The 25,964-nt window shown below is 41.0% G+C and overlaps 3 protein-coding genes and 1 long non-coding RNA gene across 9 annotated transcripts; 3 read left to right on the top strand and 1 right to left on the bottom strand.

Annotated features, from left to right (window-relative positions):
* Positions 1-2,706: 2,706 nt before the first annotated feature.
* Positions 2,707-15,406, top strand: irag1 (inositol 1,4,5-triphosphate receptor associated 1). 2 transcript variants are annotated; one of them, XM_088371908.1, is made up of 20 exons: positions 2,707-2,729; positions 5,941-6,147; positions 7,108-7,214; positions 7,410-7,471; positions 7,688-7,861; positions 8,155-8,186; positions 8,306-8,347; positions 8,508-8,909; positions 9,001-9,079; positions 9,280-9,397; positions 9,480-9,510; positions 10,240-10,380; positions 10,842-10,973; positions 11,649-11,802; positions 11,931-11,980; positions 12,063-12,197; positions 12,592-12,656; positions 13,489-13,614; positions 13,815-13,943; positions 14,075-15,406. In XM_088371908.1, the coding sequence occupies exons 2-20, from the start codon at positions 6,076-6,078 to the stop codon at positions 14,229-14,231; spliced, it is 2,208 nt and encodes a 735-aa protein (XP_088228034.1). In that variant the 5' UTR covers positions 2,707-2,729; positions 5,941-6,075; the 3' UTR covers positions 14,232-15,406. The 2 variants fall into 2 exon arrangements, with proteins under 2 accessions (XP_088228034.1, XP_088228035.1); XM_088371909.1 differs by lacking the exon at positions 2,707-2,729 and adding an exon at positions 3,175-3,385.
* Positions 15,407-16,775: 1,369 nt separating this feature from the next.
* Positions 16,776-19,062, top strand: lyve1a (lymphatic vessel endothelial hyaluronic receptor 1a). The gene is made up of 6 exons (XM_088371314.1): positions 16,776-16,944; positions 17,012-17,189; positions 17,267-17,406; positions 18,319-18,462; positions 18,549-18,621; positions 18,715-19,062. The coding sequence occupies exons 1-6, from the start codon at positions 16,860-16,862 to the stop codon at positions 18,779-18,781; spliced, it is 687 nt and encodes a 228-aa protein (XP_088227440.1). The 5' UTR covers positions 16,776-16,859; the 3' UTR covers positions 18,782-19,062.
* ampd3a (adenosine monophosphate deaminase 3a) lies at positions 19,003-25,614 on the bottom strand. Of its 5 annotated transcripts, XM_088371313.1 has the most exons (17): positions 25,360-25,613; positions 24,806-24,850; positions 24,654-24,724; positions 24,502-24,589; positions 23,905-24,091; positions 23,499-23,664; positions 23,211-23,430; positions 22,875-23,004; positions 22,596-22,790; positions 22,391-22,522; positions 22,061-22,224; positions 21,860-21,986; positions 21,519-21,682; positions 21,328-21,448; positions 20,276-20,449; positions 19,968-20,078; positions 19,003-19,598 (listed from the first exon to the last, which is right to left on the bottom strand). In XM_088371313.1, exons 5-17 carry the CDS (start codon positions 24,073-24,075, stop codon positions 19,446-19,448), a joined length of 2,028 nt encoding a protein of 675 aa, XP_088227439.1. In that variant the 5' UTR covers positions 24,076-24,091; positions 24,502-24,589; positions 24,654-24,724; positions 24,806-24,850; positions 25,360-25,613; the 3' UTR covers positions 19,003-19,445. The 5 variants fall into 5 exon arrangements, with proteins under 5 accessions (XP_088227439.1, XP_088227437.1, XP_088227435.1 ...); XM_088371311.1 differs by having other exon boundaries at positions 24,502-24,724; positions 24,797-24,850; positions 25,360-25,614; XM_088371309.1 differs by having other exon boundaries at positions 24,502-24,724.
* Positions 20,816-25,653, top strand: LOC148400543 (uncharacterized). The gene is made up of 3 exons (XR_015857542.1): positions 20,816-20,872; positions 21,276-21,463; positions 24,639-25,653. It is a non-coding gene; the product is annotated as an uncharacterized LOC148400543 (long non-coding RNA).
* Positions 25,654-25,964: the final 311 nt, after the last annotated feature.

The following is a 25,964-nucleotide window of genomic DNA, read 5'->3' as shown; positions in this document are numbered from 1 at the left end:
ATGAACATTCACATCAAGTTCTGTCCAGGTATATCTGCAAGGACATTTATTGGTCAATTCATGCATCAAACATGAGAATTTGACAGCTCAGCTCCATGTTGGAGTACAGAAAGAGAAACAACTTTCTGTCCACTTTGCCTAACTGCTGTTTATTTTCACCGGATAGGTATGACAGATTCTGCATCAGTTCTCAGACACTGTACGGTCGAGAGCCTCCAAACCGCCGCTCCCTGCAAAGTGAAATGCAAGACCTGCAGCAGGTACTCTAAAAAATCATCATCATCATCTTTTTCTGAATCAAAGTCAGTGACTCGTGGCCGCGCTTCGTTCCTTTCGCCGGCAGAATCGCAGAGCTGTGGACGAAAGAAGCCTCCCTCCTCTCCATACAGAATGTGAGGACATTCAGAGCATCATCCATAAGATCAAATCTGCAGAAAAAGCTCATCTTTGGCGCAACAAGTACCCAGAAAGGGTGGGTTCAAATCTCTCAAGAGACAGCGATTAAACGCAAAAGCCCATAAATCAATATTGTTTCTCTGCCATAGGTCTCTTCCTCATTTGAAACCCAGGAAAAGCCTTTTCCTCAGCACCAGCAGCAACAGGCAAGCATCAAGCAGCGGCTTGTCAATGTGTATGTGACATTTTGCCTTCCTTTTTTCCTATTATGGTAACAGAGCGCTTTTGGTTGATGTTAAAATCTACTCTGAGCAGCTTCCTCCTGCTAATAAAATGTCTGCTTTTGACAGAAAATTTATGGGCACCTCATTACGCAACACACAGGCTTTACCATCCTCTGTATGCAAGACAGTATTGAGGCTAAGTGCAGTTTTAGTGCCCCTTTGGTGACTACAGACATAACAGCGTGTGAAGGAGATGTTTATAAAGCTGTGCTGGTGGTTTCAGGCTGCAGGACCTTGAGCTCCAGAAGTCTGTGTGGGAGGATAAAGGGGTGAAGGTGGACGAGCAGTGGAAAACTTGTGAGAAGGAGCAAAAACCAAACCAGACCGGGAAGTCGGTACCGCAGTCCAAGAAAGTGGCCATCGTGAAGTGGTGGAAAGCGCTTAGCGTCGAGGGAACAAAGACCCGCACTGGCGAAAGCAAGACCTTCAGAGAGCTCGCCGAGAAAGCTCGGCTCCATCAAGCGGAGCAGACTATTACTGATATGAGGGAGCAGGTCTCCCACCTGCAAGCTTCTCTTAAGAGTGTAGGCGAGCAAAAAAGCAGTAGCAGAGTTGTTCTCGTACACAAGGAAACCAACACTGAGAGCCAGGATACAGACGGAGCTGAGGGCAAACGCGTGACGGAGCGGAGGGATGCGTCGGTGGCCACAGAACCTATTCACAGCCCAGGTGGAGCAGCCTCACAGCGGCGACAAGTCCAACTTGGGGTGACGGCAGACGCGCTGCTGTCGGCCCTCAGAAGAATGGAGGCCATGCTCAACAGCGCATTGGAGTCGGCCAAGCTTGTGAAGGAGAGCGAGAAGAGGGTGAGCCAGGTGAGGGTGAGGATGGAGAGCATCACTCAGAGGGTGGAGGCCGCACTGGGACGGACAGCCGACACGGATTTGCAACTGAACTCGCTTGAAGCTCAGATCGTGGAAAAAAATAAACAGGTTGGTTCCAGGGGAGAGAAATAACATTGTGTAAAGAGTGGCAAAGACTAAATGGATTTGATTTATGCCCCTTAATTGAAAGCAGTATCCACAGATGTAGATTAATTTAGACAAAATATAATTAAATATATAATATAAATATTTATAACAAGGTATCGCAGTACTTTTATTTAACTGTACATTGTGCAACCTTACACACAATGATACACCATAACAATTTATTTGCATTTATATTGTGCTATTGTTGCAGTGTTTGGTTTCATTTAGATTTGTTAATTTTGTCTAGAAAATACAAACAAGAAAGCAACAAATGTACTTTTCCACTTTTTTTCCCCTCAACATCTTATTTGGAAAGCATTATAACGTGTTAAGATTAATCAAATGTTCTCTTTGCACTTTTCGGAGGCAGTCCTGTCCCGAGCTGTCAGGTGATCCAGACCACTTCACTGAGCGTTTTACACCACATGAAGACCGAGTTGCGAGTCCCCCGCCTCCGCCTCATGTAATCCCAGACGTCAGTGAGGCTCCGCAGCTTCCCATGAATGGTATGTTGGCTGCATCATCGTAATACTGCTTCAAATGTATTTTTTGTGAATGTTACGTTTCAGTACAGCCCTCCATTTTAACTTTCCCTGGCCTTCCCCACCTGCACTAGGAGTTTGATGTTAATGGTAGCTCACTGTCCATCAAGTTACGTATATCCAGAACAGACAGATCCTGAGAAATGCGATGGATAGCATTAATTGTATTATGTAACAACCATAAAGCTTCATAAAATGGCGCGGAACTTCAGCCGGGGTCAGATACTGGCCAGTGTCAGTGCCAGCAACCCGAGCAGATGACTCAGTCATGTCTCTGGACTCAGTTGCCAGGTTGTTGTTGCCCCTAGTGATGAAGATGACGGCGTTAGAGCAGTTCGACTTGGCAGCTTAACTTCGCCCCTGCCAACACCTGCCTGGATGGGACAGTCGATTTCTTTCCAGCCCATTTTATGGCACACTGTCTCTCCCTCTGTTGTCCGGTCGCATTTGCATTGCATGTTATTTCCCTTTAAATGCAAATCAATTCTATCTCTTTGGCTCCCACAGGTGACACAGAACAAGACAGATGCAATAAGGTAAGGTTTGTAATGAGCAGCTTTCATAATAATGCGGTCCTTAAAATCAATTTGTTCCAAAACTTGTTCATGGTCAGAAACTGAGTCTAATTAGATTGTTCTTGCAAATTACAGTGACCATCAATTGTGCTCCGTGTGACGACTGCGTGATCAGCATAAAAAAATTTAAAAAAAACTGTTTTAGACCTTTACATAAATTTTGTCGTTTTGTAAAGAAAAAAGCTATTTATTACGCATGACCAATTCTTCTAAGTTAGCGAAAGAAATGTGGTTTCCCCTGAGCGGGCAGAGAACCAACTCACTCACTAACTTTACCACCACACACACACACACACACACACACACACACACACACACACACACACACACACACACACACACACATACACACAAATACACATTCACACACACATACACATACACGCACAGAGTCTGAAGTAGCTCAAAGAGGCATACAGCTCTCTCCTTAAATGGTCAAAGCTCCCAGGAGTCAAAGAGAGGCTGCTGCTGAAAAAAGACAGGGAAGCGAGGGGATGGGAGAAGGAAGCGGAGACCAAGAGGCTGGAGACCTTTTCTGAGAAAAGGCAGCGTGCAGTGACAGTCGGTGGGAAGTCGCCTGAGACAGGAGGTCCGCTGGGAACTGGAGGTGGACACAGGTAGCGCTTCAATTTGGCTGGACAGGTTCAGATGGGGGGCTTCTATCGTGGGGGGTCTCTTGTTTGAGATGTGTGCAGGATGAGTGGCACGTTAACCTCTGCTGTGTCTTTTAGAGGATCTTACTTGAACTTGAAACTGTTTTAATGCAAATGACTGTTGATCTTGTGATGCATCTGAAATTCAGCAGAGATATTGATTGTCCATCTTTGTTCAATGTCTCTGACTTTTTTAGCCTGTTATGTCACATGAGGTTCTTGAGCTGAGCACTTCCTCTGTGGGCCCCACGCTTGACTCAGCTTAGCCACATTTTACACAAATGTGACAGGAGGGGTCTGTCTTATGTAACGTGCCGATGGGGGGAACAAAGGTGACAGTCCCCATATCTCTGCCCTTCGCTTGTTAAAAGCACTGTGGATGAAATGATAGCATGAGAAAACAAATACTGCATTTGGACTGTGTGTGCACAGAAATGTGTGTCAGTCCCTGTGTCCCACAGGAAATAATCAAAGCGCTTATTTATTTCTGTCTCATGGTCACGTCTGCAGTGCAAAGCCTCATGCAGAGTTGGCGGAAATCTACAATGCTGCATGTTTACGTTGTAAAATTATTTTGTGCAGGACTTTCATCCTGCATTTCTCCCTGTCATTTTTCTGCTGTGTTGGGCAGTGGAGGAGAAAGAATATTATTTGCTGACGTGAAGAAGAATATTATTTTTGTTTATGTGTTAGTACCTGGGTTTGTCCGAGACAGTACCGTCTTTTTCTGTAAATTAGTCTGGATTGAAGGTATACTTCTTGGTGCTTCCCATTTAGTTTAGCTGACGGCTTATGCGGTGAAGCTGACTGAACATTTGTCAAGTGTGTCTGAAAGAAACATCATTTTATATATGGTTATTTATTAATGGTTTGTTTATTTATATACTATTATATAGTATTTATATACTTTCCATTTGACAGAGACACGTTTTGTGGGGCAAAGGCAGACATCACCTTATGCAAATGTTCCTGTACCAATGCAGTGGCCTGGCACCGTGTGGTGATTTGCATATATTTGCTTCAAAACAGGGAAGAGAGTTCAAAGGAAGATTTAGATAGTCATTAAACTTGAAAGGATGTACTTACATATCAGATCATTTACATTTGTATGATCATATTACTTTTTATCATCAAGGAACAAGCTACATTTGGAGCTCAAATAACTGCTTGAAATTTAAAATGTACAATAAACGTTGATGTTTCTGTGCTAACTCTACCATGGTTGGACTGTACCAACATTTGTCATTAACATCTATCAAAAATGACATTTCGTTATAACGTAAGATGTGCAATGCATGTCCATTCCTTTCGATTGACCTGTTTAGATCCCAGTCATGATTGCAGATTATAAAATGCGTGTTTATCACTCGCCATCTGTATTCATTGCGGTGGATTAAAAATAGACTAGCCCGGGAGCAAAATAACCCAATTAGTTCTTACTTTAAAATCAATGCTGACATTTTGAATGAATACAGTATCACAGGATGTCCTTATACCCAGTATACTCTTGTGTTTCTGGCAATTTTATTTACTGAATTAATTTTACCACCACCACCCACAAATAAAGACAACACAGCTGGAGTTATGTAATTTCCCCCTCTGTTGCTGAATGTGTGATTCCCACTCAGGATGTTCTTATTATATTGTGTATGTAAAAGCCCCTGTGTTTATTTTACAATGTCCCTCGGAGACTCATCGCCACAGCCAGCCTGCGAGAGTCAGTCGTCTCAGAGACTCTCCAATTTTCTCACCCCAACAGTTAAGAATGCTAATAGGAATAACTTCTGACTTTTCTTACCATCTAAGTAATAATAATAATAATTCATTCAATTTCAAGGAACCAAAGACGGTTTACGTATTATTACTTTATTTTTTTTCAGAAGTCAGCAACTCCACTGGCGCCTGATGAGTTCAATGTTTACAAGAGTACACTGTGTTCATTTTGGTTTAGCCTTAGGACTGTTCATCCGCAGGTTTTTTTGAGTCTAATCAATTTTAATCACTGTCGCACTTTATGCAATTCTAGGACGTCGTTATAAAGAGGTGATATTGTATCATCATTTGTCACACTGACGAATCAATCCAACGCTCACAATTCTCCTGCGCAAAATGTCAACGCTGTTATTTATTTAATGTGGATTATTGCATAATGACTGCATCATTGCTAAAGAATTTGTACAGTGAGTTTGTCGGACAACTGTGTATGTGTGGTCCGCAATACCTTGTCACAATTTTTCAAAACTACAGCCACAAAGATTATAGTAAACAAATAGTTGTGATATGATAAGGTGATTATTAGAATCCCACATGTATACTGCTTTGTTTTGTGGATTGCCACAACAAGAGGTGCGGATATTTTTTCAGTGACTGCACCTGTGCATTCTCACGACAGAGACTCTCCACACTTTGCTTTCTCGTAACAAACAAATGACGTAGTGACTTCTTTACGCAATGTTGCCCTTATAGGAATACATCCAGTACTGTCCAAATAACCTGAGGTATTTTCTACTTTTATTCAGGTCGAGGAAGAGACAAAGGACTTTCTTCAGTCATCTGTCCCTCACAACAACACCGAGGAGTCCAGCAAGAATTCCACTGCTGAGGGCCCCTTTTTTTTCCCTCTCACCCGCTCCCGGCGGTGTCTACCCCCTGCCATGCCCACGGTGCCTGAGGAAGAAGAGGACTCCCCCGAGGATTTGGACAGTTCTTCAAGCTCGCCCAGTACGGTGAGTACAAAGCATAGTGTCTTCCTACAAAGAAGCACGTATTAGGCCAAAGCATGTGAGCCCATGAAAGCTGCTCGTGTGTAATCAAATTGGCCGTGGTGAGGAATCGCTGTCAGCGATACCACGCCAGGCTTCCTCCTCCAAACAAGGTATACTTTTAAGACATTTAAAGCATTGAGGAATGCCTTGAGGAATGTGGATAACATCCTAGCATTCTCTTTAGAAGCGATGGAGGCAGTAATGCTTGGGCCTGCGAGTGTCTTGTTTATTGCCATCATACCTCAAAAAGAATTATTTTCTGCAAAACCTTGTAGAAGGATGTGGAATGCACCACATTCCAACAGGACAAGAAACTATTATTGCTTCTAAATACAGAAACCTAAATTTCCTCCTTGAGATGTTGGGCAGCCAACATTTGATGATGCTATGCTATCACTATCGCCATTGTACAGTATAAACATCAGGTTTATAGGAGTAGATTAGATTTAACCAAACCAATAACTATACTAGGTACTAGTAATACACCGTCTTTTGGCTATCCTTTCTTGCATTCAAATCCAAAATGTAAGAATGGATTAATTTATTCATTTTATGCTGGCTTCCATGAAACTGAATATTTATGAGCCTTACTAAAAAGAAGAAAAGCTGAAACATGTCGGGTCTCATGTTGCAGAGATTAGGGACAACCAGCATAATTTTCTCACTTATGCAATTTTTTTCACAGATTTATTAATGCAAGATATCAACAAGTATAATCGTCACTTATTTTAGCTTTCACTGCGCTCCCAAATTCCCAAAGTGATTCTTTTTTGCCATTGCAATGGTAATGTTCCTCCGTAGGCCCCTTTATTCAATGCATTTGAGCATTTACAGATACTGGATGTGTATTTAATACAACACTGAATGACTTCCTCAAAATGAGATTTTCTCATGTTGCCTTTGTGGTGTTTGTTTGTATAGTGTGCACCTGCTGAGAGCAGAGCTGCTGTCATGACTGGCCCCACTATCATCTATCCACAACAGGCCTCGGTTGTCCAGCAAGATGGACGTCCTCTGGAGCACGCTAGGTGAGCACAGTCAAAATATGGTTCCATTGGTATTAGGTCAGTTACAATGCGAATGTGAGCGAGAAAGTGTGACTGTCTCTGTAATGTGCCTTGTGACTGACTAGCAACCAGTCTGAAATGTAGTCCGGATGAATGTATTGGTTTGATAACAACATCCATTCAAAAGTCCATGGTAATTTGTGTATGATATTGTAGGCCACACAGCCCAAGAGCTCGTCTGGCAAGAAACTTCTCTACAGGATCCATCACCACAGTCGGTAGATAAAACACACACATGTATGGATGGATGGATGGATGGACGGACGGATGGACGTACAGATTGTGGACAGACGGACGGACGTACAGATAGATGGACGGACGCATGCTGTCTAAGTAGAGCAATTGTTTATTTTATGATTTCGATACACGATAACGTAACCAGAAATATTGGATAAAAATATTTCAGGATTGAAGTATATGCGTGGTTTTCTTAGACAGCACAGGTCATGTGATTGACCTGGTGAAGGACAAGCTGCCGGAGTTGCAGCTCTCAGAGGAAGATCGCCAGAAGAATCTGGAGCTGCTGGAACAAGCCAAAAAGGTCAGCGACCGCTTCCTGATGCGACGGGGCCGCCGTTCTACCAGCAGCCTTTCTGACTCTACCACAGGTGACACACATCATTGGTCAAAGTGCGGCTACCAAATACTACCATTCTCTCTGGAATTCCGTTCTCATCGAATCCAAAGTAAAATTGAATGCACTGTTAGGTCCATGGTACCTTAAATGGGTATTTTGTTCTGCAAAAAACACAGAATTATTTTCCATTTTCCATTGTTTTCCATCTTTTCAAGATTTAGTTAATAGGAAATCTTTAAGACAAAATTGCTAAATTGTGTGACATTGCAGTTATTCACCTTTTTTTGTTTTTTATTTCACTTGGTCCATTTGTGGGTTCCCCAGAGGTGACTTGCAGTCCACAGTCGATCAGCCAGGTAAACATACATATTATTTACCTCTCTTTCTTTCTTCATAGCTGTCTTCTCATTTTCTCTTTGTATTGGAAAGTAGGTCAACTCATACATGTCATTGTCTGTGTCGCCCTCTCCTGCAGCATCTGGACATTGCCTCAGTGAGGGGACAAAGGGATGTAGAGGTCAGCTTTCCTTTTATTTACCAAATTACTCAAACCAAACGCAGTGATGCTTTGAGATATAAATCTGACATGCAAAAGAAGGTCGCAATGATTTTTTTTTGTACTCAGCGTTGAAATAGAGTGGTCCTTGAATTAACTTAAATGTCATGGGCTCCCTCAGGGCAACAGACTAGCCGTGGACTGGAAGCCCACAGAGAAGAGGAAAGTGTCTTCTGGGACCCTAACACCCCGTTTTGCCATTCCAAAGGAAAACTGTGAAGCCAAAAGTCCCCCGGGAGCCATTAAAAGTGACGACGGAGGACGAAATTCCAACCAGGCCCCGGCCACAGGGGTCGCCAAGCCTGTCCCTCGACCCCCAACGCAACAGGCCCCCTGTACTGCTGAAATTAAGACCATTGGTGCTTTTCCACCACTAATGAGGGCTGTTTCCTGGGATGCCATTGGGGGCATTAACTCCAGAAATGGAGCAGAAGACGCAAGCTCGGACAAAACCCGGGATGGCATTTTGAAATCCTCGGTGCTCAGAGAGCTCCCTGGACCCAAATTGTCCAAATTCAGAGAGGTAAAACATTGCTCTTGCGATTTCATGTACCATTTGAGCTCATTTATCATGAAATGTATTAAGCTGGTGTATTCGTCTGATGCATGTGCAGGACCACAAGCTGATGCGTAACCAAACCATAGTCGGCTCCAAGTTACCGGACTTGAGTGAAGCTGCTGAACAGGAAAAAGGTGACTCTTTTTGTTTATCCGCGCAAGACCGAAATGTGCTTTCAGAACAGAATGTAGCTGAGGGTGTGCACTTCCTGAATCTCTGGGAAAATCTGATCATGATGATTATGATGATGATGTTGATGATGATGATGAAACAAAGAGTGTACAAGTTCACCTTAAGTTGGATTTCAAAGATATATGCTCAAATGGGTTTCCAGGGACCGCTTCCTCTCCAAATTCCTCACCAAGCAGCGAGGAGACCAAGTCGGACGCAATGCCAAACATCTCCGACATCATGCTGAGAAAACTCAAACTTCATCGGGGCCTTCCCGGCTGGTGTGTGTCCCAAAGCAACAGCTAATCAACTTTTAAGCTGCACAACTTGTCTAACCACCAGTTTGTTTTGCTCTCATTCCAGTCCACCTCCACTCACAGAAAAAGAAGTTGAGGTTTGTAATCTTTCCAGGTTTGCAACGCAATTTACTTAAGAGTTTTTTCTGCACGGTAGGCCAATTGAGCACTCTAAATTGTCCGTAGGTGTGAGTGTGGGTGCAAATGGTCTGTACGTGCCCTGCAATTGGATGGCGACCCTGCCTGCCGCCCAAAAGACTGCTGGCATAGGCTCCAGTATGCCCGCAACCCTCATGAGGATGAAGCAGTTCTGATTTTTCCATTATATTTTCCAGATGCATCCTACGGCTTACAAAACCCTGTTTTGTTACCATAGTAGTTAATTACGGTCACAAACACATCTGCTTGGATATGGCGGTGTGTTTTGTCAACAGGAAAGTGATTTTGTGGTCACAATCACCCAAAAGAGACTCGAGGTGACTTCCTGTGGCCAAGATGCAAAACATGAGTGACGTCTGGTTCAGGCATCAGTCCGTGCGGTTGGTCCCGCTGGGCTGTGTGTGCATCAGAAAAGTCGGAGGTCATGTGTTTCCCCTGTAGTGTGTTGGAAAATGTGCAGCCTAGCTTTGATGGATTCACAGCGTAAGGTGAAAGGTCACAGCGGGTCCCCCGCATGTTAACAGTAACATTTAATGCAGACAGTAAACAATAACACTCAACGTTCCCTTTACCATGAGAGACTTCCTTTGTTCTCCATCTCGTCTGTGCTTTTTATGTGGAATATGAAGTGCCACCCTGAGTTAATTGTTGTCACTTCCTTCCACTAGAATGCGTTCGTCCAGCTGTCATTGGCCTTTCGTAATGACAATTACACCCTGGAGACCCGCCTCAAACAGGCAGAGAGGGAGAGGAACCTGACTGAGGAAGATACACAAAAGGAGCTCGAAGAATTCAAAGTTGCACTGAAGGTTAGTACTTTTAAAAAAGTGCTTCCTGGACACTGTTAATATTTATCCTGTCGGGTTAGGAATCGTGTTGTTTTTGATGATGTCAGTTGTGGGTGGAACAAAACAATACAAATACTTTGTGCTGAACTTAAGTTGATTTTTCTGTAACTTTATTCGGTATTCATTTTTCTTCTGACTTTGAGTGGATTCAGCTGCTTTATTCACTTTCCACAAATACAATATTAATCAGAATCTCGCGTTTAGACTAATGTGGGGCTGCATGCAACATACTGGAAAGAAAACGTTTGAGTTGACTTTCCCTTTAAGTACATTTCAAAATCTGCACTTTTTACTTTATTTATTACCAGAGTTGAATGAGTACTTCTACTCAAACCATATTTTTTAGTATTTGTAATTCTACTTCAGAACACTGTTTTCTTAAAAGAAGATTGTGATTTTTTTTTGCTGTTGGAAACTTTCAGATGACTGCCCCACAGTGGCAGAACCTGGAGCAGCGTGAGGCCTACCAGAGGCTCATAGAGACGCTGGCAGTGCTCCATCGGCTGGCCACTCGCCTCTCGAGCAGATCTGAGATAGTTGGGGCCGTTCGACAGGTACATTCACATGAACCTTTGTCTGCTGTACACCCTTAGGTACCTTACAACTAAAACATTACAAAAAAATGTTTACAAAAAATAGGAATGCTCAGAAGATTGAGACACAATCATGTGTCTTCATGACCACAGACTGCATTGCAAATAATAAATCATTTTAAATTTATACTTGTAGCTTTGAAAAGGCAAAATGTTTATAGAAGTGTCTGTCACTTCCTTTTTAAGAAATGTGCTTTTGGGAATGGTTATAGTATGTTTCATGGTGAAGGATTGAATCTGACACGGCAGACATTAGTACGGCCAAAGCAAACATTTACTGTTGCTATTTATGAGCGTAAACTTCGAAGTGAATTTATTTCCTGTGCTGTTGTACAGCTGCTCATTTCTTCATGGGAATCTCAATGAGACTTTATCAGCCAAGTCATTTATTTTCCCTCGAAATTCCAGTGTCAGAGAGAAGCAAGTCTGGCTGTCAGTTACTGAAAAAAAAAAAAGCTATTTGGTTAGATCTTTGACACATTAATACACCAACGCGTCTTAGCAAATTTGGTGTTCCAAAAACATGCACAGTAACTCGACTTTATTATGCAGCTTTCACGTCAACACTATAGAAGAGGTGGAAGTTTTATTTGAGGTGGATATTCAGTCTGAAACTTTTTCCAATTTTGGCCACAGGAGAAACGCATGAGCAAAGCCACAGAGGTCATGATGCAATACGTTGAAAACCTCAAGAGGACATATGAGAAAGATCACGCTGAACTGACGGAATTTAAAAAGCTTGCCAACCAAAACTCTAATCGCTGCTATGGAGGCTCCGTAGAAACTGGAGGTGAGGAAAAAGAACGAGTATCAGGCAAAATTTGTCACTTTGATAGTCCATGTTTTATTCCAACAAAAATCTAAAATACAGTATTAATAGTGCTTCCAAATGTAACACTGAATATCTTTTCCATCCAGATGATGGCGTTTCTCGTGCTTCAAGATCCATGTCGCTCACTCTCGGAAAGGTGCGCAACAATCCCAGCCCAATAATCTCAAACTTGTTTTTTTGTACATAACATTAACAAGACGATGTCCTCTATCGCTTAGGCGCTGCCCAGACGTAGAGTGAGTGTTGCCGTGGTGCCTAAATTTAATCTCCTGAATATTCCGGGTCAGATGCCTCCCACTGCCGCCCCCAATGTTCCAACAGCTTCCACGCCTGCTGCGCCTCTTCCTGCCTTGGTGAGTCCAATGTCCTTTCCTGACCTCCAGCAACTTGGATTCACACAACTATTGTTTTTGCCTGGAAGGATGTAAAAACCTTGCTTTTTATGGTTGTTAGTTTGTTGGAGAAATAATGGTACCGAGAAAGGATGGGTAAATTCACCAATGTTAGACAAAACCAGACAGACAAATACTTAAGGCCATGAATGCAAAACAACACTGTTATTAATTTTTGTATTTCAGTCTCTTTTATAATCTTTTATGGGTCCTCCCACTGGAAAAAAAACCACTGGTTTAAACGTAGATGTCTATTTTGACAATCTGCATCGGCCATCTAGAAATCATGCGAAAGTGTGTCGACTTTAGCTTACAGGATGTTTTAATAATTTTATGACCGCTCCCGCCCTGGCAGAGTGAAGCCGGTGATGTGAAAGGAAACTCCTCACAAGAATCGACACAACAGGCGACAACAGAGTGGTAGGTTTTGTTAACACACACACACACACTTACACACTTGTACGTGCACACAAGACCGGTTGATTCCCGAGGTCATGAGCAGTCTTCCAAACAATGGCCCAAAAACGCCTGAAAAAGCATTTTATGTGGCAGTGGGAAATTTTATCTTGTTTGTGTGACCTAGAGGATGTGTTAGAAGCTTGAGAAATGGGGAAATGTATAGAAGAATATCATCCAATGTCACTGAAGTTGCTCTCCAGGCTCATAATCTAAACACGAGTTTTTGACCAAGTCCAGACTCAGTGCTGCAGTCGTATCCTGGTCACGGAGAGAGCTGAGTTTTGTGCCAATAGCCAGAGAGGAGCAATAACAAACATCTCGCTACTTCTGTGGCCTAATTTACTTGTAGTTTAGCATGCACAATGTGATTAATCGATTGCAGTGATTGATTTTGCCTCTTTAATTTGTGTGCCTTAAAGGCAGTTTTTTTTTTTTTTTTAAGTTCTGTATAAATACTGTTGAGTTTGTGGAACCCCAAAAAATTATTGCGAGACATGTTGCCAATTCATCAATAGAATTTTTTGCATTTCTTTGTGTCTGTCTTATTTCTATGGCATCTTACAGGGGAGTTTACTCAGAGTTTTAAGCGCATGGTTGGACAGGATGAGCGATAAAAAAAAAAACCAAATACATACAATTTAGCTTTCTATGCCCTTGGTATTTTCAAATTTTTTTGTTTTTGCACTGCCGCTGTTGCAATTCATCAGGTTTATGTTGTGATGGACGCACTCTCAAAATGATTGCCGCGATGTGGCCGAGGACTAACTGTGCTTTCCTATGCAAAACAATGCAGTGGAAAGAGTGTGACGGAACAGCAGGAAGCGGAGCCTGCCAAGCCCGCCGTCAACTTGGAGGAGATCAGAGCAGAAATCAGGGCAGAGCTCAAGGCAAAGATTGAGGAAGTGGCGTACAATAAAGGGTGAGACCTTCTCTCTTTGCACATGCACTTTCTGTGATAGATAAACACAGCCATTATGGCCGATCATCACATTAAAGATATTAAAGATTAAGTTAGTGTATTGCGAAATATCATACTGCACATGTGATGACTTTTTCTTAGGTAACATTGTGCTGTTTGAACTTGCCGATGAATAAGACTGTATAATATGTTCACTGAAGCTACCAAGAAGGACTGAAGCAAAACAAAGCAATCCAGGAGGAAAAGCGTGAAGAGGATGAAGCTGCAGACAAGTTGCTGGAATCAAAGATAAGGGATGAAGAAAGCGGAAAGAAAATCAAAGCAAGCCGGTATGACACACAGTACAATTATATTCTTTTTAAGTGCCTTTAAAAAATGTTCACAAACACATTGAAGACACACAATCAATCACAATATAAAGCTCAAGCAGGTGAGTTGGCTTTTTTATTCTTCTCCACAGGAGGATGGAGGAGGTCTTGGTTCTTCTTAGCCGCATTTGCCCAAAGATTTCGTGGAGCAAGCGGCTTCTGTCACTGATGGTTTTTCTGGTGATGTGTCTGATTATCAGCATTTTTACATTCTTCTCTGGCTACTACAACAAGCATGATGACACATAAGAACACAAGCACATAATTCAGGGTGGAACCAAATCATTTTTTTCACTGACACCCTTCTGTCCCACTCAATTTCGTTCATAACAGAATTTTTACAGAAGCCTTATGTATAAAGTTTGTTACAGTTACTACTTGTTCACTTCTACTTAGGGACCAAATACAATTATGGTACATGTGAATATGAAATATGGCAGCGGTTCCCAACCTTTTTTGTGCCACGGACCGGTTACATGTCAGACAATATTTTCACGGACCGGCCCTTATATAAATATATAAATGAACAATACATTCATAATAAAAACTGCATAGAAATAAAACTCACCATTAAGCATCTGCTCCGTAGCTTTGCGGGCTCGACTGGGGAAACATGTTATTTGACCGGGATGAGCGTCTTGACCTGAATTAATTGATCGTCGATAAAAAAATCAATAAATAGATAAAAAATTTCATGCAGCCGACCCACCGACCGGTACAGGTCCACGGCCCGGTGGTTGGGGACCTCTGAAATATGGCACTTCTGATATAAAGTACCATGTAAACATATAAATGTATGTTTCTGGTCCAGTAGATTTTTTGGAGTATCAGCTGATACTTAGAGAGATGATATGTTTTGTGGTAATTATTTATATAAAGATTTTTAATTCTAAACACATTTACAGTGGAACTGCAAAGTCACAGGTGTCCAACTGAAAGCCCAGTGATGGCAAAAGACTTCCAGACACAAGTATTATAATTTGGATAAAATATAGAGAGACCTTTATACAGTTTCATAGGTTTGACCCTGGATATTATCATTTAATTTGCCTAAAAGAAAAGAAAAAAAATCATCTTCTATAGTGGTCTCAGTCCGCACATCCATCATCAAATCAATCAGTATATCATAAAAGTTGCTAATGCGAATGAAGGTATTGTTATGCCTTCAACAAAAGATATGAAATTAGATGTAGTTCAGGAAGGGATTGTTTGAGACTTTGCATGTTCCACTGTTATTTCCAGCGTGCAATACGTTTTGCAACCAATTAGTCATTTGTGCCATTTTGAATTGTGTCTTCAGGGCCCTGAAAAATGTTGCACACTGTTTATTTCTGATTGTCTTTACACGTGTGCCTACTTGTGTTGCCAACTCTGCGGGGACTTGCTCTGCCACTTCACCTTGAAATAAAGGTTTACCAATTCGATCAATTGACACCGTCCTTTCTTGTGTAATAGGATTATGATGTGAAGAGACTGCTTGCAGCTCACACATGGTGTATTGTTCGAGGAATAAGCAGGCAAGCAGCTGGGGCTGCAGGATGTTATTGTGCTTGCAGGCCATGAAATCATGTGACAGATAACATTCTGTAAAATGGCAGGGTCACTTGATGAATTCATGTCACAAACAATACAGAACTGACGACCGTCGGGGAAAATAAGATGAGAGGGGAGGAAAAAGGTGGAGTTCATTTATACTGTAAATAGTGACCTAATAAGCAAACTCGGGCAAAAATTTTGCAGACTTGTAAATCGTGGTCCAAGCTAGGAGGTCGTTATTTATAACCCCATTTATTTTATTTTAATACAAAGATAAGAAAGGGTGGCATAGTGACGCACTGGTTAGCATGCCCGTCTCACAGTTCGGAGATTGCAATTGCAAAATTGTTTGAATGTTAACAGTAATTAGCTCTCTCCGGGACTTTGTGGAAAGAGGACACAAAAAAGGAAAACACATCCTAAATCTCAAGACGACGTCTTATAAGACAATGTTGTGCTTCACTTTATTTAGTCCTGATTTTGGAAAATAACGTCATGTTCCCTTTTTATTTAGTTTCCAGTGTTTAATGACAAATTCAGTGAAGCACTGGAAGACCTGAATAGAAAATGTCGTTGATGAATGATGGACAACACGAGTTCTGTGCCTGCGTCATTTCCCGAGCTGCCGTGACATGCGGGGAGGTGTTTTTTGTGGAAGCGGGATCAATGTTCATGACTTTGCGAGCGCTCATGGAAGGAAATCAGTTGGATCATATGCATGACGTCAAGTGTCACTCATGCAAAATGTGTTATTGCATGGCAGGCTGTGAAATACTGCAACTTCATTGTCTAATACACATTGTGTATTTTGCACAAGTATTGCTGAACTTGTGCTATATTTTTGTGGGTTTTTTTCTTGACAGCTTTACTGGGTCAGCAAGTTGTGCAGAAACAGTACTGAAACAATAAACAGTTAGGCACATGCATTCAAAAGTTAAGAGGTGAAATAAAGTTTAATTCATCATAAAATTTAGCCAAAAGCCAAACATTCATAACTTTCTTTTTGGTGAGTAATGCATTACCTTTCTACTAATTAAATAATTATAAAAAATGTTATCCTCACATATGATTTTTTTTTTTTTTTTTTGTAACGCCAATTTTGCCTGCTGTTGAAGTTTAGTATCCTTTCCATGTGTTTTATCTGCTGGCTTCACGAGCCTTGCACTTAGTCCTTTGACCCGACTTCCTTCTTCCCCTTCCTTTCCGTTCTGGCAACGGGCAAAGTGTCCACACAGCCAGATGAGAGCATATCACCTCTATTTAACCCTGCCTATTTGGCTGCGACGCACACAGAGAGCTCAACAATTTGCCTGCATTCATTTGTCTCCATCAGCAGAAGCCATGAAGAGCCTTTTCCTTTCTCTCACTGTGGCGCTGTTTGCCACTGCAGTCTTCTCTCAGCAGAATATCACAATCAACCTGCGAGGTAAAGCTCTGTCTGTTTCATAACTTCTTTGGGCTTCCAAAAATGACATTGTGCATGTTCTTGACAGTGTTCCCAGCAAAGAGCATCGCCGGAGTGGTCCAGCTAAGCCTTATCAATGACCAAAACCAGACAGAATACGCCTTCAATGTCACTGAAGCGCGAGACATCTGCACTAATCTTGGATTCAGCTTTGCCACCAAAGACCAAGTCAACGAAGCCCTCAACAGGGGTTTAGAAACTTGCAGGTAAGACTGAATCAAACACAAAGTGTAATTTAACCCCCCGAAAAATGAATGTTTTTTTTTCCATTTTTTTTCTTAAGGTTTGGCTGGATTGATGAGCATTATGCAGTCATCCCCCGTATCAAGGCACTTAAGAACTGCGGCCAAAACCAAGTTGGTTTGCTCCCATGGAGAGCTGCACTGGACAAAAAGTTTGATGTGTTTTGCTTTATCCAATCAGGTAAAAAGATATAGTTGTTATGATGTAACATCGTCAGCGTTTGAAACATTTACCCGACCAAAAAATGAGAAATCAGCATCATGAAAAGATTCTTTTCATTGTACTAATCTTTTTGCATTTTACCAACTGGAAAGTGGAACTGAATACATTTTTTATACCCAAATATGGCTCAATTTTTCTAGGATATTCTTTGATCAATTACATTTTTATCTTTTCAAGAATGTATGCAAATACTGTAACTACAAGTTGACATCTTAATCAATATATGTTAACGGGCTTTTCCCTTTGTTTGCACAAAAATTGCAATATGATCATGTTTCATGCAATTGCATGCAAGTGGTTGACAACAATATAAAATTAAACAAACAAAAGGTTGACCTTTTGCATTAATATTGTCACCCAGTCCTATTCCAGTACATATTCTTTTTAAATTAAGATTACTTCATTAATTTTACAAGTTCTTAGAAAATAGTTGTGCAAACAAAAAACAGAAGGAAAAAAAAAAAAGAAATTTAGTAACCAAAATGAGGCTTCAGTATGAAACAGCACAATCCCACAACAACGCAAACTGCTAGCACAAGATCTTTCCGTATTGTTCAATGATTGCAACAAAATGGAACATGTAAGCAATTGAATCACCATAGAAGTACAGTTCTATTGTATTTAACTTTTAAGTTGAATATATTTGCATTTAATCTTTAAGGAATGTTCATTTTTTTTAAACTTTTGTGATTTCTTTTATTTCCTATAAACTATGGTTTCAAATAAGTTGAAATGTCCATTTTAGAAATAAAATGTCTGTCTCGTTTTTAATAAACTTGAGGCAGTACTAGACTTGTACCGTAATATTATACATAATACTGATGTACTTGTGGTGTAATAAATCTCTCCTTGTGTTTTTGCCATGTGCAGAATACACAGATCAAGACCCCATCAGCGCTACCCCCTCCCTCTTCGTTCTCGACCTTTCTTTGACCTCCGACCTGTCTGTGCTTGAGAACCTGGACGTGTCTCAGTTGGCCCGTTTAGCCAGCAATGAACAGAGCTCCGGGAAAGGTTCGCCGAATATCTCCATTACACACAACACATGATTGTTAACTCCCACATGGGACCAATACACCTGTCATGTTTGACTGTTCCAGGAAAAGTGGTGCTCATCTCCTCAGTGTGTGTTGTTCTCCTTGTTGCAATAGCTGTCTTTGCATACATGAAAGTGTAAGTTGCTTTATCTTGGAACAATCCTTTTTTTTGTCTATTTGCAATGACTTTGCATTGCCATTCAATGTGACAATATGTATTTGTGAACAGGAAGAGGCGATCCCAGAGAGCTGACGTGATTCAAGAGTGTGGAGACGTCATTGAGATTGCAAGTTAAACGATTACTTCAAAATATTGGCCGGTTTGATTTCACCTTTAATGAGTTTGCACATCTGATTTTGCACCGCACCTATTGTTTTGGGTCTTTTGTTAAATGCAGCAGCTTGTAAGGATGTATATAGCCTCTACATCACAATCACAATCGTTTTGAAGATTGATTCCTTGTTTTTATTGTTTTGATATTGCAAGTACGTGCAAGTAAATGAGACTTTAAAGAACTTAACTATATATCATTTATCTGTGTGTAATGGTCCAAACTAAAGTATGTGCAAAGCTCTCTGACATGTTTCTTGAGTCTTCTGTAAACGGCTCTCACGCTTCGAGTATCCCCAACACACAACACAATCTGGAGTGCAAATGTTTATATAACGTGGCTTTGGTTGAACATGGGTATTTCAATTGTGTGTAGGAATAAAATCTGAAATAAGTGTGAGAGTTTTAAAGTACTGTCTGAGCAAAAAGTAGTAATGTGCTTTTGAGAGTGTTGTGGTAGTGTGAGATCGCTTCAGTATTTTGTGTGTGATCCTTTCAGTAGTGTGTATTTGAATGTTTAAATAGTGTGTGGGAAAAAAAAGACAAGAATATGTTTTTCAGTATTTCAGTAAAGTGTGAGAGCATTGGTGTGTTTGTGAGAGTGTTGGAGTAATCATGACCAATGTCCCTCATTCCTTGACAGCGTCTACAAGGAAACTGAGTTCATTGCACAAAGTTTCATGTCGGTAGGCCATGCGGATCTGAGCCACATTGGTGCGGCGAATGTCATTTCCCTCGGGTCCGTCTTTCAGGTAGTTCACCCCCAAAAAGTGCTTCTTTTCCTGGAAATCAGAAATACCAAAATGTCTGTTCTTGGATGATCACTCCTCTGGCTTCCAAGTCAACACCCTACGAACTACGGCAAAGTAATAGTAAATCGATAAAGATTTTAAAGTAAAATAAATTACAATTAGATAGATAGATAGATAGATAGATAGATAGATAGATAGATAGATAGATAGATAGATAGATAGATAGATAGATAGATAGATAGATAGATAGATAGATAGATAGATAGATAGATAGATAGATAGATAGATAGATAGATAGATAGATAGATAGATAGATAGATAGATAGATAGATAGATAGATAGATAGATAGATAGATAGATAGATAGATAGATAGATAGATAGATAGATAGATAGATAACCTGGTCAGAAAGTCCACATTGCAGCACGCTGTTTCTCGCTATTTCACACACATCACATGTGCTGAGCTTCCACAGCTGAGCTGCAATAGCGTATTCCTCCATCAGTGGCTCCTGTCAACAAGAAGCTCAGTATTTGTTGTTGTAGACATATATGAGAACTACAATTAGTGACATGATTCAATTCTACAATCACCGTTTCTACAATATAGACATTATTAACACAATAGTTTTAATTGAATGACTCGAGTCAACGTGCACTGAAATGCAGGTCTGAAACCACACAAAACAATTACTTCATTGATACTTACCTTGGTGTAGTGGAACTGCATTGGGTCATCTGTAGACAAGGACACGCAGAGGCCTTTGTGTAGGAACTCTCGCAAGGGGTTTTTGGAATATTCCAAGAATAGACTGTTGTTGCTCAATGGGGACATTGCAATAGGTACTTGAGCCAAGTAATACAAATACTGAAGCACGGGGCTCTAAAAGTGGGGAATAAAATACATGCTCTTTTATATTTTATACATTATGAAAAAATGTTGCATGAAATATAAAATTGGACAACATAGTTTGTGCTGATAGACGTTGGTGAATCCCTCAAGACTGTTTTTTTTGTTGTAAGCTTGCTGTGTTTCAGTGGCCAATAGAGGGTGCTAGGTCACCAGTTTACTTTTCAAATAAAAATACACATAATAAAATCATATTTTGACTCATGGATGTCTGTTTTAAGATGGGTAGGATAACAAGTACATCATGAGTGATGAGTAAAGTTGTTTGAAATAATGACGCTCTCCCAGTCTCGGGTGCACATATTTTTGTCCACTGAGACTCATGTTTGTTGTGCTTGACATGCACAGTAGTGCCTCTTCATTGCAAAGAGGGGTTCTGAAGTCCACCGCCCCGAGGTAACATTCTAGCTTGCTTTTTGTGCACACAGCACCTTAATTGGCGTTCGTGCATTCCCTGCTAGGATTACTATTTTTTTTTCCCCAAGTTTTGCACCTCATCCTACCACTGCTAATTACTAACTGGTTGCTTGCACACTCTTCTAATGACTTGGTGTGGTTGTGCTTTCTCAGTCATATTGCAGACAGATATAGCCAGGACTTCACTAATCACTCCTGTTTAAGATATAATAAAATAAACGACAGTAGATAAGTTTGAAATGTTGCACCGCTCGAAAGTTCTTTAGTGTGAAGTAAACATGAAGTTGTTGCATGCGCTATGCAAAAGCATGTTCTGCTCACTTTCCAGCTCCCTCAAGAGGGTCATTGGCCACTGAATTGTCATCATGTGTGTTTTGCCAAGTGGTTAGTGCCGAAGCCAACAACCCAGCTGACAGTTGATTAGTGTGAAGTACCTTCTTCAAATTGAGCCCATGTGAGATGTTGTCGGCTGTGAGGAATGCGGATACCAGATGAGTGATGGAGCCCGCTTCTCCGCAATGAGGGCGAAACTGGAAGGTGCTCAGCCCACGTTCCCTGCGGACCCACGAGGTGAAAACTAAATGCTTTCAACAAACCATATTTAGAAGACAAGATGAGCTCTTACCTTCTGAGATTGTTGAGCACCATGATGTTTGCATACATGTGGAAGAGGTAGTAGCTGTATGGAGGGTTGTCATCTCCGGTCCACTCTTCTGGCTTTGGGCTCCTAAATGAGAACATGTGATCGCTATGTTTGGACTCGTCGTCAACGCTGTCAAAGCCTGATACCTGTGGAAGGAAAACAAAAGAATCACAAGGTAGAAATGAAATGTAACAAGTTTTTCGCTGACAGACTTATCACCGAATATGAAAATGCTGACATAATCAAGAGTCTGATCATCGTGGGGACGAATTTGAAATCTGATTGTTTAGTTTAAAGAAATCTGTACATGCGATACAACTTACATATTTGAGGAAAACATGAAGTTCTTTATGACTTTGCGGGTGAATGGTTGCCTCAAAGAGGGGAACAAAAACATTCTCCAGCATCTTGGCAAAATTAGGCACCAACTTCTTTGCCTTAAAAATGTCACTAAACACAATATTTTCTCATCAAGGAAATGTTAAAAATTTCAGGAATATATCAGGCAAATGAAGAAGACTCACTATATTCTTGGCACTTGAATCATCCACCTCATATTTGGGGAGTATACTTTGTGCAGAATGAACCACTTAGCCAGGTTGTGCCACTCCTCTGGGGCGCGTCCATAGATGGACAAGCGTGGCTCTGCGTGCTGATATTTACTCTCCTCCAAGTCGTGGGCCACTTCCTGTTCAAGGTGAAAATGGAACGTGACCAAAAGTCAGCTCTGCTCTTTCCATTTGAATGTGATCTATCAGAACAGTGGTTTTTTGTTTTTTTTTAAATTAGCACTCTATATTGCACTTCTTAAAAACATAAAATAACTCTAAACTCCCAACTATAACAATATTTACCTTTATTATGTGAGCGAAATACTCGCCATTGAGATGGTTGTCTGTTTTGAGAAATATTTCTCTGAGTTCACTGGCTCCAACGGGATTATACTTTGAATTGAATTTATCAAAGCGATGGAACGTATGCCTTCCCTGTGGAGATTATACACACAATGAGCAATTCATCCAGGTTTTGGATATATATGCGGTGATGTTGCTTGCTTACAGCATGTACGTCTAGCGAGTCCACAGTAAGGTCATAGGGGTCCATGTTGAGGTTGTGGAACACCTGCTCAAGAGTCAATTCCTGCCCAGCGGATTCCATGACCACGCGGTCTGAATCGGTGTTGTATGTTTTCTGAATGAACGTAAGAAGGTGCTTCTGAGACATGCACGCTGCTGCATGAATGTGTGTATCCACCTGTGTGGAAAAACACTGGCTCAGATTCTTTTGGGTTTTTTCTTTTCATGATTAACGGACTCATGTGCGAGAAAGTATGTCAACCTTTCTCACGTTGTAGAAATCTCGGTGTGGAACACTTTTTAGTTCCTTGAGCTCAGCCATCTCATTGAGCATTTCATGGAGGTGGAACTTGGAGCTCAAGAAATTGAGCCGTCTGTGGCAGTAGGTTTTTCTAAAAATCACAAAATGTTAGATTTTGTATAAGGGTGACATATAAGATAAAACTAAAATCAAGTAATAAATTACCTCTCACACACATACAAACTGAAACTGCTTTAGATTCAACAGGTTTGTGAGAACCCGTTTCCCCTCTTGTGACACGACAGCATCTACGCAACCAGCATAAATAATAGCTGACAATTTGTTGTGGCAACTTACGTGGGTCCATCTGCAATCATTGCCAGTACATGACTAAGATCAATCGCAAAAGTCTCCAGGTCTGGATAAGGAAGGTCATGCGGACGCTTCTCTTGGAGATCCTCAGCGCTATCATACACATGCACTATTCCATCCACCAGTCGTAGTTCATAGGTCAGGTTCTCCGGGATGTTTTCCATACTGTACGGGTCCTCATTCTCCGTTGGACATGGACACATATCTGGAGAGACAACGACAAAGTTAACTTTACACCAATCAGTGTTTATTTTCTCACATATATCCTAAAACCTGGTTGAACGTCCTCCTCTTCACTCCATCTGACATTTTCAGCCCTGCGAAGGAACTGCGCTGTGGTTCTGCAGAATCTGTGGTAGGCCAGTTTGGAATATTTCTCACGAATCAGCAGAGCCTTGAGAAGACTTTTGGCTGCCTGTTCATAGTCTTCCACTGTAATCTGAATCAAAAATGAAGACACAATTAATTAGCAAAGCGTTGCTAGTCGTATAAATTCACATTTATTTGAATATATATTTACAAACATTCTGGATGTGCTGGAATGGATTAATGGTTTCCATTATTTCAATGAGTAATGAAGTCAATCTACTATCATCACTGAGGAGTGTATCTCAGATATGTTAGTGTGTGCATGTGTGATTGTGAGCCAATCCTCGTTTTTCCTGTTTTGTATACTCACTCCTGCACAGTAATCACCACTTATCGTAACCCTTTGGTAATCAGGGCAATATTCAGTGATAGATGAGCACAGCGAGCTGGAGCTTGGAGACAGGTATGGCGTAGGAGCCCTTGGCCATGTCCAGTCCAGATTCCCTGAGATCTGTAGGGACATGGACTGGGAACGAATCATCTTCAAGCTTTTGCGCCTGTAAAACGAGCAACAATTAATTTAAGTACTATCGAGGTCAGTCTGATTTGATGTCTGAGGAACTTTGAAATGCATATGAGGCCATGCACTTGGGAATTCCATCAAAACTAAAGGTAAACCCTTGCTTATTCACAGTTTGGAATTGTTTTTTACTTAACTTGTTTCACCTGTATATGTGCTTAGTTCCAAACAAAAGTATTACTTTGGTGGCATCTTGGTGACACGGAACTATGTTGAAGTAAATTAAAGAGCTTCATCCAAACAGGTAGTGCTTTGGTGCCATCTTGTGGCTTTTATAGGGAACTATAAACTAGTGCTGAGTGGAAGGCTCCTATGTCCAAATTGGGTCCGTTTCTTTTTTTTCCCTATCAAGCTATACTTTTGGTCAGTTACATAAGCAAGGCCTACCTTTTGGTGCTCTCCTCAGACTGCAGTTCCGCCAGCTCCTTAAGCAGTTCGTGCTCTTTGGCTTGCTGGAGGCCAATGGGGCAGTCCTCTGGAACCGTGAAAATGGATAATGCATCTTTATTGTCCTCTTCTTTCAGGGCCGATGCATACACCTTTTCCGCCAGCAGTTGGTTCTCCTCATCAGCCTCACTCAGAGTTACCTTGGGGAATTGGCGAGGCATGTCTGCATGTGAGAAGAAGCCAGAGTAAAGTGAGTTGTAACATAAACTTGCATGTACAGTGGGGGAGGACTCGCCCTTCTTACCAGAACAGGAGTTGACTAGGTTTACTGTTTTGGAAACAAGAAAATCTGCACACAAGACAGTTTGTGGGACATTATGTCGGCAGGCTGCTGCATACACTCCCACCTGGGGAGGCTGAGTTGTTCAGCAAGCAAAGCAAATTGACTTGCAAATACTCATGTATCACTTTCCCAATTTTACTGTTATGTGTCATTATATTACTGATGGGATGAAGTGTGGAGCAGAACTTTGTTAGCAACAAAAACATTCAATAATATTGATTATGAAAAACTGAAAATTTAACCTGTGTGCAGATAAATTATAAATATACTTGCTCTGTCTTACATTTTAGGAGCCTCTATTTAGGGGCAGTCTAGAGCTCTGCAGACAAGCTGAGTTGAAAGTTGTTATTTAAGCCATCGTTTGTGAGAGTGCTTCCAGGAAGCTTGCAATCCAGACATTAAGTATTATTGATGTAGCACATTATCAAGAAATATGATAGGCTCGTACTGTTATATTGACCTGCAAAAAGCGAGCTTTTCAATTATTCAGTAACTCGAATGAAATTTATACTTACTTTCACAAGCAATCTCTTTTGCCTGCTAGCTTTTGGTAATGGCATTGGTTCATCTTGCTTACCGACTTGAGACAAAGGGATAGTAAACATGCAGTAGGAAAGCTGTAGAGATGACTCGTCCAGTTATTTCCTAAGGTACAACTTGTTGAAATAGCCCTGATTCATATTTCATATTTTCTTTCCCAGAGGACATTAGGATCAATGAGGCTCAAATACAGTAAAGTGCACTTAGTCATGATGTATATACATCACAGCCGCTTTGACTGTGATTTAAAAAAAAAAAAAAAAATCAAACATAGACCATACACAAAATATGCTTTATTAGAAACCTGTTTGTTCACGATTGCATTATTTTTATTTTTTATTTTTATTAGTTTGCAGTGGTGATAAACGGTGCAACATCATAATGAGATCTGTTCATTTATGGTATTGTTGGTTGTTAGCGAGGGTGGGAAAATTGTTTGACAGCTGTATTCTGGTTTTAGATCAGCAGATGGCAGCGTAATATCACAATTCATCTTAAAATACTAGTTAAAGCTGAATGAACAGTGCGTTGAGCCATAACGTGAATGGCCCCTTGCAATTTAGCTTCAATACAAGAGCTG

The sequence above is a fragment of the Syngnathus floridae genome, chromosome 3 (genome assembly GCF_059516105.1).
Source record: "Syngnathus floridae isolate MCC-2025c chromosome 3, RoL_Sflo_1.0, whole genome shotgun sequence".
NCBI lineage: Eukaryota > Metazoa > Chordata > Actinopteri > Syngnathiformes > Syngnathidae > Syngnathus > Syngnathus floridae.
This window is presented reverse-complemented; position numbering and strand designations above follow the sequence as displayed.